Here is a 13,275-nt window from a genome sequence, read left to right as displayed (position 1 = left end):
AGAGAGGGGGAGGGGAGCAGCTCCAGCTGAGTCTCTCTGCCTTTCTAGTAACAAAGTTGGGGGGGGGAGGTGGCCACATGCCCACAGAGAGTTCTCTGCATGCCATCTTTGGCACCCATGCCATAGGTTGCCATCACTGCTCTAGGATAAAACACAAACTCCTCCATTTGAAAGTTAAATCCCTTCATAATCAGGTTCAGTTCACATTACTTCCCTTCATAAACTTCAACTTCAAGGCCCACCAGCTTACTCACGTGCTATTCTTCAGTGCACTTAGAAAGTGCCTGATAAACGGAATTAATGAAAGAAGTAAGGTCAATGCCAAAGAGAGTGCTGTAAAAATTTTAATATAAGTTTTTATGCTGAATATGAAAGTTCTAAAGTAATACTGTGGTCGCCAATCTAAAAAATTTACTCTTATATCACGAGTCTGTTAGATATTCTTAACAATTTAGTTTAAAAGAGACATAGTAAAAGAGAAGTGTAGGAAGGAAGTAGAAAGTATTGCCTATCTAGATACCCTATAATTTCTGTCTGAAGACATCCTGACGTCCTACTCATGACCCTGCAAGGGTTCTCAAGTCCCCATCTCCACATGGAGTCATGGTAGTCTTTTCAGCCAGGAGTCCCAGTAATGTCTTCAGCAAGGATTTCACCAACACAGCCTCCTCCAGGAAAGGAAGGGTTCTCTAGAAGCCAGCAAAGGAAGGCCAGCTACTCACCCAGAAAGCTGACGCAGGATCCAGGGAAAGAGTCTCCTTCTTCAGTCCAGCTCACTGACACAGAGTGTCCAAAGATAAACTCCAAAGGAGAAGAAGTTCAAAGGAGAAGTTTCCTGGATAGGAAGTTCAGGACTTTTTATAGTCCTTTTTCCACATCACTTCCTATCTCTTCCCCACTTAATGGGAACCAATTGCAGTCTTTCAATTTGTCTATCACTGCCCGGGAGACTAGCGGGGGAGAGGGGGGGGTTCTAGCAAATGATTTGTGAATTCTCTTACTTAGTGTTAAGTGGGAGTACTTTGAGTTCTTGATTTGTTTAGCTAAAAATAGACAAAGGGAGAGTTAATCCTATCTTCAAAACCACCCCTGTGATTCTTTGGGAGCCTAGTCTACCCAATGAATCATTTAATATAACTAGCTTCCAGGACTACAGAAAGTTGCCATACTATAAGAGAGAAAAAAGGACTAGATTTTGATGTAAAAGAGAAGTATGTTTCCCTGGCCTGATTTAATCTTCACTCTCAGGGACAGGGGAGCCAAAATGGCAGTCAAACTAAGTTACTTGTTGGAATGTGGCATGGAGAAGACCTAAGTCTGAGGTACGTCAAACAGCTGCTACCTTGAACCTCAAATAAATACTCTGTATTGGCACAGATCTCATTAATCCCATAAGTATTATTGGTCTCCTTGACCTTATACTTTGTTGGCACTGTACAATGGCTCTTTTGTGATCCCTTCTCCTGGAATCAGATATGATTATTAATCACAATCCCCAAATATTTATCAATCAATGCCAGATTTCATAGTCTAAAGCTTTTGGGTATGCATTAATATTAGAGCAAATGGATATTTTAAACTTATTCTATTGCAAAAGCAAAAAAGATTAATATTTATTATATGTACTATAAGAATGATATTAGAAAATAAGTATTATTTTACTAATTTAGAAATAATAAGAAAAGTGGCTGGCTTGAGAAAAGAATTGGCATTTGAAGCAGAACTGAGAGAGCATGTCAATATCAGATATTGACAGTTATAACCATTTCTTCCGTGTCAATTACTCTCTCTGGCCGTTGGGAGTTGGTCTCTGGCAATTGGCATAGACACCCTCTCAGAGACTCTCTCTTGGGGCTGGAGGAGGTAACACCTTTGCCTCTCTCTCTGTCTGAGGGAAAGATCTGAAGAAGCTTAGTGTTTTCCTTTCCCAACTTGGGAAATACTATTAACTATCTATTGCAGTTTTTTATAGATTGATTTAACTCTGAGAAGACAAAAAAAAAAAAAACCTGGTCTTTGGTTTGGATTTTGAGTCCTAACTTGATTCTTGTTGAGACTCATCCAGCTAGCCTTTGCTATTTTATAATTTGAAGGTGAAGTTAAAAATTATAAGAATAATAGTGGTAGTTTTTATTTAAATAGTATAAATTTGGGTTAGTCAGATCAGGGAGGATTAGTGTAGCCTGTGAAACACACGAAAAGCGGTTCCTTGAGGAACTAGGGAGTTTATTTGTGTGGATTTAGAATCCCTTAGAATTAGAAATACTTTATTTATCCTTAAATATTTCAATAAATATTTTATTTTTATAATAAGAGTCTCTTTGGAGTCCTTGCAACTGGTCCTGAAGGGAAGTTCAAATTTGAGCTTTACTTAATCACTGAAGATACTTTTGATTACCTTTATAAAAAGTATCTGAACAGTTTTGATTACATCTATTTTTATAACTCACATTTATTATGTACTTTAAGTCCAAGAAATAAGAAAGAAAAAATCAAATATTCTATTGAAAATAAAAAGAAAAGCTATAATTTTTTTTAAAAAATGGGATTTCAATGTGTTAGCCAAAACAGTGTCCAAATTGTCTACGGACTTTTATCTCCAATGCATGTGACAGGATACAGTCAGTGTCAATAGAAGGTATCCATTTCAAATGTGAGCAATGAATCCTAGAGTCTTTTTCTCCAATTTTGATAGCTGTTGGAATGGTTAATAGTACTGAAAATAGACCTTCCCAAGCAGGCTAAGTTGTTCCAGTATGCTAGAAGTTCTTTATGTACACCTTGTCTCCTGGATGTAGGTCATGAAGTGAAAAGTCTATAGGTGCTCCTTGTATTGCAGCTCCGGATTCATGGAGTTCTCACAATTTGATCTGCAAGTCCTGTATATATGAAGCAATAGAAGTCTTCCCCACCCCACCCCCACCGCCCCATAGTGATGTGTATGCAGGAGAAAAAGGCTTAGCCTGTATAGAGGATGTCCAAAAAGCATCTCAAATGGTGAAATGTGTAGATCTCCCCTGGTCCTGCTTCAGAGATAAAATAGAGTTAAAGGGAGAATTTCTCACCATTTTAAATGAGTCTCAGTGAACAGTTTTCCAATCATAGTCTTCAGATCTCTATTCATTCTTTCAACTTGGCCTGAGCTCTGGGAATGATATGGTACATGGAATTTGGGGATGATTCCAAACAAGAATATATCTGAGATAAAACTGAATCAGTAAAATGAGTTCCCCTGTCTGAATCAATATGTGCAAGCAGGCCAAAGCAAAGAATAATCTCTTTTAAGAGCACCTTGGCAACAAAAGCTGCTGTGGCTTGGGCAGTAGGAAATGCTTCCGACCATCTGGTCAGCTGATCCACTATGACTAGACAAAATGTATAATGTCCAGCCTTTGCAAAAGTGATAAAATCAATTTGCAGATATTCAAAAGATGTGTAAGCCAGAGGACGCCCACCAAATGCTTTCTCAAGAAAGGCAAGTTGGTTATATGTATGGTGGGATAGGCTGCACACACTTTAGAGGCTATGGTAGTTATGCCAGGGGCTATCCTTACTCTTTTAACAGAGTCTACAATGCCCTAGGTGCCAAAGTGACCATTTTTATGAACAGATTGGCATATTTGGTAATAAAAACTTCTAGTGAGAAGGGTTTTTTCTTCAGATAACATCCATACTCCACTGATCTGTTTTGCTTTGAACTTTTGCTTCCATTTTTCCATTTGCTGTTCATTATAGGAAAGGGATAAATCTGAATCATTACTTGTTGCCAAAGTTAAAATTAATTCAGGCCCTTCCAAGGCAGCAAGTTTTGTGGCAGTATCTGCCCGGTAGTTCCTTCTAGAGACAGGGTCAATTCCACCTGTATGGGCAGAGCAATGAACTACAGCTAGGGTTTCAGGTAGCTGGGGAGCAGAAAGGACTTCATTAATGATTTCTGCATTTGTGATACATTTTCCAGCTGATGTTAAAAATCCCCTTTAAAGCCATAGCAAACATACTGCATGACATATTCCAAATACATATCTACAATCTGTGTAAATTGTTGCCTTCTTGTTTTTGGTAATTATACAGGCATGTTTTAGATCTATAAGTTCTACTCCTCGAGCACTTATATTTGAGGGCAGTGAAGCTAACCAAATAGTGGTAAATTCTGTGACTACAGCAGCTCCAGTATAACATATGCCATCCCTCATGAAAGAAGAACCATCAGTGAATAAGATTAGATCTGGGTTGTCTAAAGGGGTGTCCAGGAGATTATCTTGAGGCTTTTCAGCCATGGACACTAAATGGTTTCTCTGAAACTGGTAAATCTGGAAGCAAGGTGGCAGGGTTAAGAGTTGTACAGTGTTTTAAAGTAATATTTTCATTGCCCAGGAAGGTTACCTCATATCTTGCAAGACTTTGATCAGAAATGCCTGCGTTCTATGCCTTAGCAACAATGCTTCAACTTCATGTGGGCACATTATTGTTAATGGGCATCCCAATATTAAATCAGCAGATTTAGTTACTAATAAAGCTGTGCCAACTCTAAAATTGCGACAACCAATATAATGAATACCAAAATTAAGAGAACCAGGGACCAGGAAAGGGGACAGGTACAGATTTGAAGGTAAGTTACTGCAGGCATGATTTCTATCTGAATTCTGACATTATATGTCCCCCAACATACTCTCCAGATCCCTATGTTGTATAGAAATAGCTCTGGTAACGTTTTGGCATGCTAATATAGGGAAAATTTCATCTTGAAACATCTGTGTTAGCTTATTTCATTATAATCACTGGTTTTCTTTTTGTCAACATAAGAAAATTAGTATATTTTATTTTTTGAGCCAGGCTGGATTTCATCAGCCAATATCCAAATACTTTTTACCATAACAAAATTATTTGAAATTACAGTGTTAAAATTAGTAGTAGTCAAAAAAGTAATAAAAAAACTAATAAAATAGTATTGATCAGTAGGATAATACTCTTCAAGTTTAATGCCTATAGTAACATTTTATTCAGCTGGGTATTGCTGTAAGAAAAATCCTTTATAAATGTAAACCTTTCATAACTCACCATAGCTATTAAGTTACCTCTATCAATGTAATTATTGCTTTTCAAACCTTGACAACAAACACACACACAAGCATGCTCTCCCATGGAACCCATAAGGTGCCACCATATTCTCTTAAGAATATGGACAGGACAATCCTACCAGGATCCAAGATTCAGCCTTAAATCTCACACAGGACATGGAAACTCAGACACTAGGCCACAAAGTGACAGAAGTTAGGCACAAAAAGAGTCAATCAATTCAATTCAACACTGGCCATGTCCTTGCCAACAATGATCAGGCAACAATTATTTATTAAATATTGACTATGAATCAGGCATTATACTAAGTGGGGGAGATTTAAAGAAAGTCCAAAAGAGCAGGTACCTGTTTTTTATGACCTCACTTTCTCACTTTCTAATGGAGAGATAAAATGAAAAAAAAAAAACTACATACAAGATATTTTTTCAAAATGGATGAAAAGGCACTCAGTGGAGAAATGGAAGGACATGTGAAAAGAACCACAGGGCCTGTGTTGCTGGAGTTTATAAAAAAGAATAAAGTATGAAGACTGGAAAGGTAGATATTTTATATTTGATCAGAAAACACTGTGCAAGTTGAAATCAGATACAGGATTAGGAAAGACATGGTTCCTGTGATTACGAAGCTAACATCAAATATGGGCCTATGGGATTATAACTGTTGTCTAGTCATTTCACTCATGTCCAACTCTACATAACTCCATTTAAGATTCTCTTGGCAAAGACACTAGAGTGGTTTGCCATTCTCTTCTGCAGTTCATTTTACAGATAAGGAAACTAGGCAAACAAGGTTAAATGACTTGCCCAGGTTTCACACAGCTGGTGTCTGATGACAGATTTGAATTCTGGAAGATGAGTTTTCCTGACTTCAGGCTCAGTGCTCTATCCACTGCATCATCTAGCTGCCAAGAATTATAGATCCAGCTCTAACCAAATGAGGCTTAAAAAACATTTTAGACCAACATCCTTATTTAATAAATGAGAAAACTAAAGCATGGAGAGATTAAGTGTTTGATTCAAAGTTACAAAAGTTGACAATTAGTAGGGTTAGAATTAGATCCAAACATGGGATACAATATTCGGCATTTGTTCTACTGCAACATGCTATACCTCCCATTGAGAAAGTACCCTCAGAAAGTACAGAAGAATGTTTTTTCCAGCATAAAATAAATCAGCTATAATTCCTTGTAACCTAATCCAGTCATAATTAAAAGCCTCAGTCCTTTCCTAAACCAGCAGTCTCCAGATGAAATGCATACTGATTTAAGTTTGTTTGTTTTTTTTCTTTTAGGATGTGTCCTGGAGAAATCACTGTCAACTAGAAACATGTGATCCATAAATTTCAACAAATTTCCAAAATCACATCAAAGAATTGTATAGTTTCAGGAAGGAAAGAAGGCACAGCACCAGGAATGCATTCCACAGCTTGATTCATAATGTAATTGTGACAAACAATACATTCTGGTTTATTTGTTGAATCATGAAGAGTTCTGTAATCTTTAAAGCATTTTACAAACACACACACACACACACACACACACACACAACTTATTATTTGTCATCAAAAACACTTATTCAATAATTTGACACATGTTTGAATCTGTGAGAAAAGCACAAAAAAGACTTCCAAATAATGTGAGCAAGATGGCAACTTATACTTTCTCCATACTCTTTTAACTCTCTAACCCTCCAGAAAGAGAAATCCATGCACCAAATATAAGCAATTATAGCTAAATATAAAGAAGAGAGACTAACAAAGTAAAATCATTATGAATCAACATTGGGTAATTCTAATCCTTAAGGCACTCACTCAGCATAATTGCCTCATGATCCTCACACACAAGGTGACTTGCAGTTTTGTGTTTTGAGGTCTACATTGGGATCCCTGAGCCCACCATGGTGCAGAGACTTGGGGGAATCTCCAATCTCACCTCACCATCAGTTACAAGCAGAGAGAGGCAGAAAAACCTAATGCCTTCTGACCAGGACCCAACCCTAGAATAGGAACTACCAAGGCTATAAAGACGCTGATAGGAATTACCTTTCCTCCTCCCTTCAAAAAGCTGTAGATGTTGATTTAGTCCAGATGGAGAATAAAAGGAAGAACCACAAATGAAGAATTGAAGTAGGGGTTGGGCAGAATGTATATGTCTGGCCAGGGCCTAAAGGAAATGGAAATGAATCCCAACTAGGGCTGGTCCCATACCACCAAAAGTACTGAGGACAAGGACATGAACTGGCTAGCACTGTATCTCCCAAGGCATGGAGACTGAGGCAGCCTGGCAGTGAAGCTTTTGATAGGTACCCATCTCAAAGAAGAAGCTAGAAGGAAATTTTAAGAAAAATAAATGCCCATAGAACAAGCAGCTAAATCAACAGAGAAGAACCTAAAACTAGAAGGAAATATGAGCAGTAAATTCTCAAGTAGAGCACAAAGATCTCTTAATAAATATTATAAGACAAAGGAAAAATGAACCAATGCCTGAAGAAATACATAATCCTGTGGGCTCCCAAGGCAGAGGGAGTGAAATACCAACAAGAAACTCCAAAATTGCTCACAAGAGAAATGAAATCTCTAAATGATATTAGAAATTCAAAGTGAGAACTTAAGCTTTTCAATGTACAATTTTAAAATTCAATTAATAAGTTGAAAAAAGTAGAATCCATAATAGAGAAAATCTCTAAGGGCATCAAAAATTATATTAATAAATTTGGAACACAAATATAGGGAAGTAGAAGAAAATATGGCAGGCAATAGAGAAACAAAATGAAACAACACTAAAAGAACACATTAATCCTAAACAAGACCAAATGAATGAAAAAAGCACATGGGAAAATAGCACATTGTTTAGATGTTCTTAATGAAAATGTTAATAAAATAAAATTGCTTTCTTAAAAACATTTTTAATCATGAGAAATTGGCAAAGATGACAAAAGACAAAACATATAATAAACGTTTCGGGCAATGTAGAAAGGCAAGTATTCATAAATTGACGGTGGAGCTGTGAATTGATCCAACTGGTCTAAAAAATAACCCTCTAACCCACTAGTACCAGGAAATCCCAGGAGGTCAAAGACAGAAGGAAAAGCCTCACATAGATAATGTTTAGAGTAGCTTTTTTTGGTGATATCAAAAACCTAGAAACTAAGTGGTATTCTTTAACTGGGGAACTGAACAACCAGTGGTACAAAAATGTAATAGAATATTGTTGTACTCTAAGATATAATGGACAAAAAGAATTCAGAGAAACTTGGAAAGATGGACTGATGCAAAGTAAAACAATTCTTTCAATGACCACCATACCATGAAGACAAATACTGAAAGGCATCTGTAATCCAATCAAGGCAATAATGAAACCTAATACTTTAGAAGAGTAGAGGTGAATGACACCTTCCTCCTCTTGGCAAAGAATTGGTAGGCCACAACTATAGGAAGAGGAATGTGTTAATTCCTACACAGAAAGCATTCTGCCAGTAGTCAGTGAGAGCATGAACACCTGAACAGCCCAGTATCCTATGGATCAGGATAAGGGAAAGACCACAACCAGAGGAGCCTCCTCAATTTATATTTATAGTTCTGTAGGTGGAGCCCAGCACCTTCAATTGGTACCTTTGATCTGTGATGTCCTTTATAGTAATGAAATCAAAGACAACAGGAGAAAAGTATTTTGGCACAATGTTTCTAAATAAGGGAAGCAACTACCAGTGAGTTTTACAGAAAAAAGAAGACTGGTCAGGTGTCAAAATGATATTCATGTTGTTTTGGATTCTATAAATATCAATACCCTTTTTACTATGAAGTACTATCAAAAGATCTTTTATTAATAAGATATATTTTATTATCACATCTTTTGCTCAGGAGCTAGTCAAGTTTGCAGTGTAATCCATTTGGGCTCATCTAAGCTTTTAAATATATTGGGAAGTTCACTGTAATACCATCCAAGGAATTCTTGGCACAAAATTCTGTTATGAGTATATGATAAGCTCCTTCTGCTATGCCCTAAAATAGACTCCACTGGAAAAGATACAAGGTGAAACTTTACTATAAGCCCAATTCTATGGTATATAAGTTCTTATAGCAAAATTCCATTATTCAATTGAGCTTTGTTATAGTGGTATGCAATCTGCAAGGTATACCTTAGTATTTTACATTGGACAATAATCATTACAGCCAACATATTTCAATTCAGAAAGAGAAATAGTGGGATGCCCTTATTTACAAAATTTACATATTTTCTAGTTAACACAAATCCAGAAGGTTTTACGCAGGTTCCCCAAGTTCCTGCAAAAATACTGTAATTTTTCATATCCATTTAAAGGAATTAAAATGTTTTGCATTGCACATTTTGTCCCAAAGATGATTCAATGAAAATATTTAAATATTACAAGTAAAATAGGCCTTTTTTATTCCCACAAAAATGTTTACTAGGAAATTACATAAAGACAAAACACTCAAAAGAGGATAGAAAAAAGTCAGCTATTGCTACTAGCAGAATCCAAGTCATAATATATCAATCATAAATATATAAATCACAAACACCAATCATAATGATATTTTAACATGAAACCCAAATATATTAAGTTGTAAGGCCTAATGGGAACATTTTCACTTTGATCATGAATTTTGTATTTCCTGTTCATGTTCCACAGGAAATTGAATTTTACACATGTGTTCTGGGTATTCCAACAATATATGAATTGTAAATGAAGAATTGTACTTAAAAGATCACATGAACAATTTCTACAGGTTCTAGTGAGCAGCTTTTGTAAGTGTGTTCCTAGTGTGTCACTTGTTGCCAGTATACTCTTGATTTAGCAAATATTTGAAAAACAATCTAGACTTAAAAATTCCTCTTACTGAATTAAGTCAGAGACCCTCAATCACCATATTTTAAAGCCCAAATATAAAAGTTTCAAGTTCAGAAGTCTTAAGCAAAGTTTTCACTTTGAACATGAATTTCGCATGATACAAAACAGAAGGCTAACTTCCCCAGAACTGTGGCTGAGAATAGGGAAGCAGACGAAAGGAAACTTAGGGGTCATATAATTTTGATCTGAAAGGAGCTTTAAAAATCTTTGAGAAAAGACTCTTCATTTGACAGGCAGTAGAAAAAAAGAGCCGCCTCTGGAGTCAGAGGACCCGACTTCAAATCTTGCTTCTGACACTTACTACCCATCCTTAACTAAGTTACTTAGCGACTCCAGGTCTCGATTTCCTCATCTGTAAATTAAGGGATTTGGTCGAGATGGACTCCAGGATCCTTCCCAGGTCTAAGTCTATGTCCCTACGAAAGGGAATCTCCTAGAAGGGGAAGTCACTTGCCAAAGTCACAAAGGTATATTAGTAAGCAGCAGACGGAATTCGAACCCGGATCCTTCTACTGGACTCCATCCCACCCGGTCAGCGAGGACACCCCTTTTTTTTCTCCCTCCCCCCGCACCCCAGGTGGGCCAGCGCGTGGTCACTACTCACAGCTCTGGTCTCATAGAGCACCAGTTTTTGGACCGAGCTGATGATGGGGGCCGCGGTGGGCATGATGGCCAGGCCAGCAGGGGAACAGGGAGGGAGAAACACAGGCAGATACGTCCAGCCTTCAGTCCAGAGTACCAGACCAGGAAGGTGCCATTAGGAGAATCCTGCCCCGGGTCAGTAGGTGTTTGTAGTGAGTGACTAGGGCGCTGCTTCCGGATCACTCTCAATAGCTAGGCCCCGCCCCAATCCTGGCAAGGACTGGGCGACCAACCGAGCGATTAGGGTGGAGGCGCCATCTTTCTTAAGGGCACAGGAGGCTGGGAGGAAAATGGTGATCTGTGATTGGCTGTAGGACTGGGTGATTGTTGATTGATTGGATTTCTTAGACCGATATAGGAGAGAAATTTCATTTGTTCAGGAGTGGAAAGGAGTTTTGTGTTCTATCCAAAGTCTCGGTTATCATTGATCATTCTCATCCTCATCCTACGATTTCTCAATGAAGAATGTAATCTTGAAATTTATATGAAATGGACTAATAGGAAAATGTGTTTTTCATGGCTGCACACGTATACTTGATATTGCTTCCCTTCTTAATGGGTGGGGAAGGGATGGACAGAAGGGTGGGAGAAATTTTGGAATTCAAAATATAAAAAATAATGAATGTTATTAATAATTTTTTAAAGATATACAGGAACTGAATCAAAGTGAAGTGAGTAGAATCAGGAGTAATAGCAATATTGTAATGATGATCAACTAGGAAAGACTTAACTACTATGACTAATATAATGATCCATTCCAAAACACTCATTATGAAAAATGCTAGCACCTCCAGAGGACAGATTGAAGCATACGATTTTTCACTTTATTTTTCTTGCCTTTTTTTTTTCAGCATAGCCAATTAAAAAATGTTTTGGATGGGGAAAAAAGGAGTAAACTCTTCTTTATTTACTCCTCCTCCCTGTGAGTCCCAAATAACAACAATATTATCAGATTGGCTTGGGAATCTTAAAGATCACCTAGTTCACTCCCTCCTTTTTTTGAGTAAAGCAACAAGCACTTATAAAGTCCTACTATGTGCCAAGCACTGAGCTAACCTCTGAGGATACAAAGAAAAGTGAAATATTCCCTCATCTCAAGGAGAAAAGAGGAATATGGGGCCCAAACAAAATTTTTCATGGAAACAATGAAGAGGATTTACTTTTTTTACCTGTAGGATGAATGTGTTCTTGGATGTTAAAAATGAATAAGTGTTTATCAGTACACTAATGCACAGTAATATTTCTTTGTAGGTGTTTTATGGGTATGTGAAGGCTGCAGATTCAAAAGTATGATCTAAGCAGAGGCAATTTTCAGCAAAGGGAAGATCAACAGAAAGTCTTCAGATAGATATCCCAATGAAATGCTATGTGATTCAAGGAACACAAAACTGAACTTGGGAGGTAGGAAGTGATGAGCTCTGCCAAAAATTTGCTTCTTTGGGGCAGACATTTGTGGATTTTTATGTGCTGATTTATTTGTTCATTCATTCAGTTTCATAAGCTACTTATAAATATGTTTATATGCACAGAAAATATGGTTATATATATATATACATATATATATATATATAGGTTCTTTGGTGTCTAAACCAGGTAATTGTATATCTGGATCAGATAATATGCAGCTTAGTAACTTTTAGGGCATAGTTCCAAATTGCTTTCCAGAAACAGCTAGACAAATTCAAAGTTCCAGAAAGAGTGTATTAGTGGATCTTTTTTTCTATAGCCCCACTAACATGTATTACTTTCCTCTTCTGTCTTCTAATCTGTTGTGTATATTAGAGGAAAATTGCTTTAATTTTTCATTTTTCTATTAGTTTTTCTAAATATCAATTTTATTTTATTTTCAATTCTCAATCCTTCCCCCCCCACCCCACAATCCACTTTCAAAAGCAAGAAAGACATTCACCAACTGATGGGCATCCCAATTCTTTACCACATGCACAGACAAAAAAAGATGCTGTATGTATTTTGATATATACCAGTACATTTCCTCTTTCTTTGGTCATTTTGGGATACTGACCTAGAAGCAATAGTGCCAGGTTAACAGGCACAGTAAGAGGTTAATAGATGTGTGGAAAGAAAAGAATTAATTTGTTCTTCTCAGGGTGGGATTCCATTAAAGAAGGAAAACCTGTTTAGGAGTTCAAAATAACATTTCAAGGACATTTTGTTAATGTCATAGGCCCAGTGGGTTGAGAAATCTCTTATCTCAAGGAGAGCAAACCATTAGGAAATCCTACCTTTCTGGTTGGGTATTTTGTCTTGACTAGATTGTAAGTTCGGCCCCCAGACCAAGGGTATTAAACAGAGTGGATTGAGGTTTGCATCAGGAATCTATAAAATGCTTGTTTTTGCACCCATGTGTTGGACATCACCATTAGGTTGTGACCCCTTCTCATGAGAAAGATTAAACCTTGCTTCTGTTCACTTAAACAGTCTCTATTTCTTTAAGTCATATCATCTCATACAACAAGTATGCCCAGTTTTTTGTTTGTTTGTTTGTTTGTTTTTTGCTTTTTGGATATAGTTCCAAATTGCTTTCTAGAATGGTAGGATTAGTTCATAGCTCCACCAACAATACAACATTAATGAACCTATTTTCTTACATCTTCTCTAGCATTTGTCATTTTCCTTTTCTTTCATCTTAGCCAATCTGATAGGTGTCTGGTAGTACCTTGGAGTTGT

At 37.0% G+C, this 13,275-nt stretch overlaps 1 protein-coding gene across 1 annotated transcript in view; it reads right to left on the bottom strand.

Annotated features, from left to right (window-relative positions):
- Nucleotides 1-10,846, bottom strand: part of FIG4 (FIG4 phosphoinositide 5-phosphatase) — a 150,049-nt gene extending 139,203 nt beyond the window's left edge. The window contains exon 1 of the mRNA XM_007484429.3: nucleotides 10,550-10,846. Coding sequence (XP_007484491.2) covers nucleotides 10,550-10,612 — 63 coding nt within the window. The 5' untranslated portion in view covers nucleotides 10,613-10,846. The remainder of the gene's footprint in view (nucleotides 1-10,549) is intronic.
- Between the last annotated feature and the right edge of the window lie 2,429 nt (nucleotides 10,847-13,275).

Source organism: Monodelphis domestica, chromosome 2, assembly GCF_027887165.1.
Source record: "Monodelphis domestica isolate mMonDom1 chromosome 2, mMonDom1.pri, whole genome shotgun sequence".
Lineage (NCBI taxonomy): Eukaryota > Metazoa > Chordata > Mammalia > Didelphimorphia > Didelphidae > Monodelphis > Monodelphis domestica.
The sequence above is the reverse complement of the archived record's forward strand: the minus strand, read 5'-3'. Positions and strand labels throughout refer to the sequence as shown.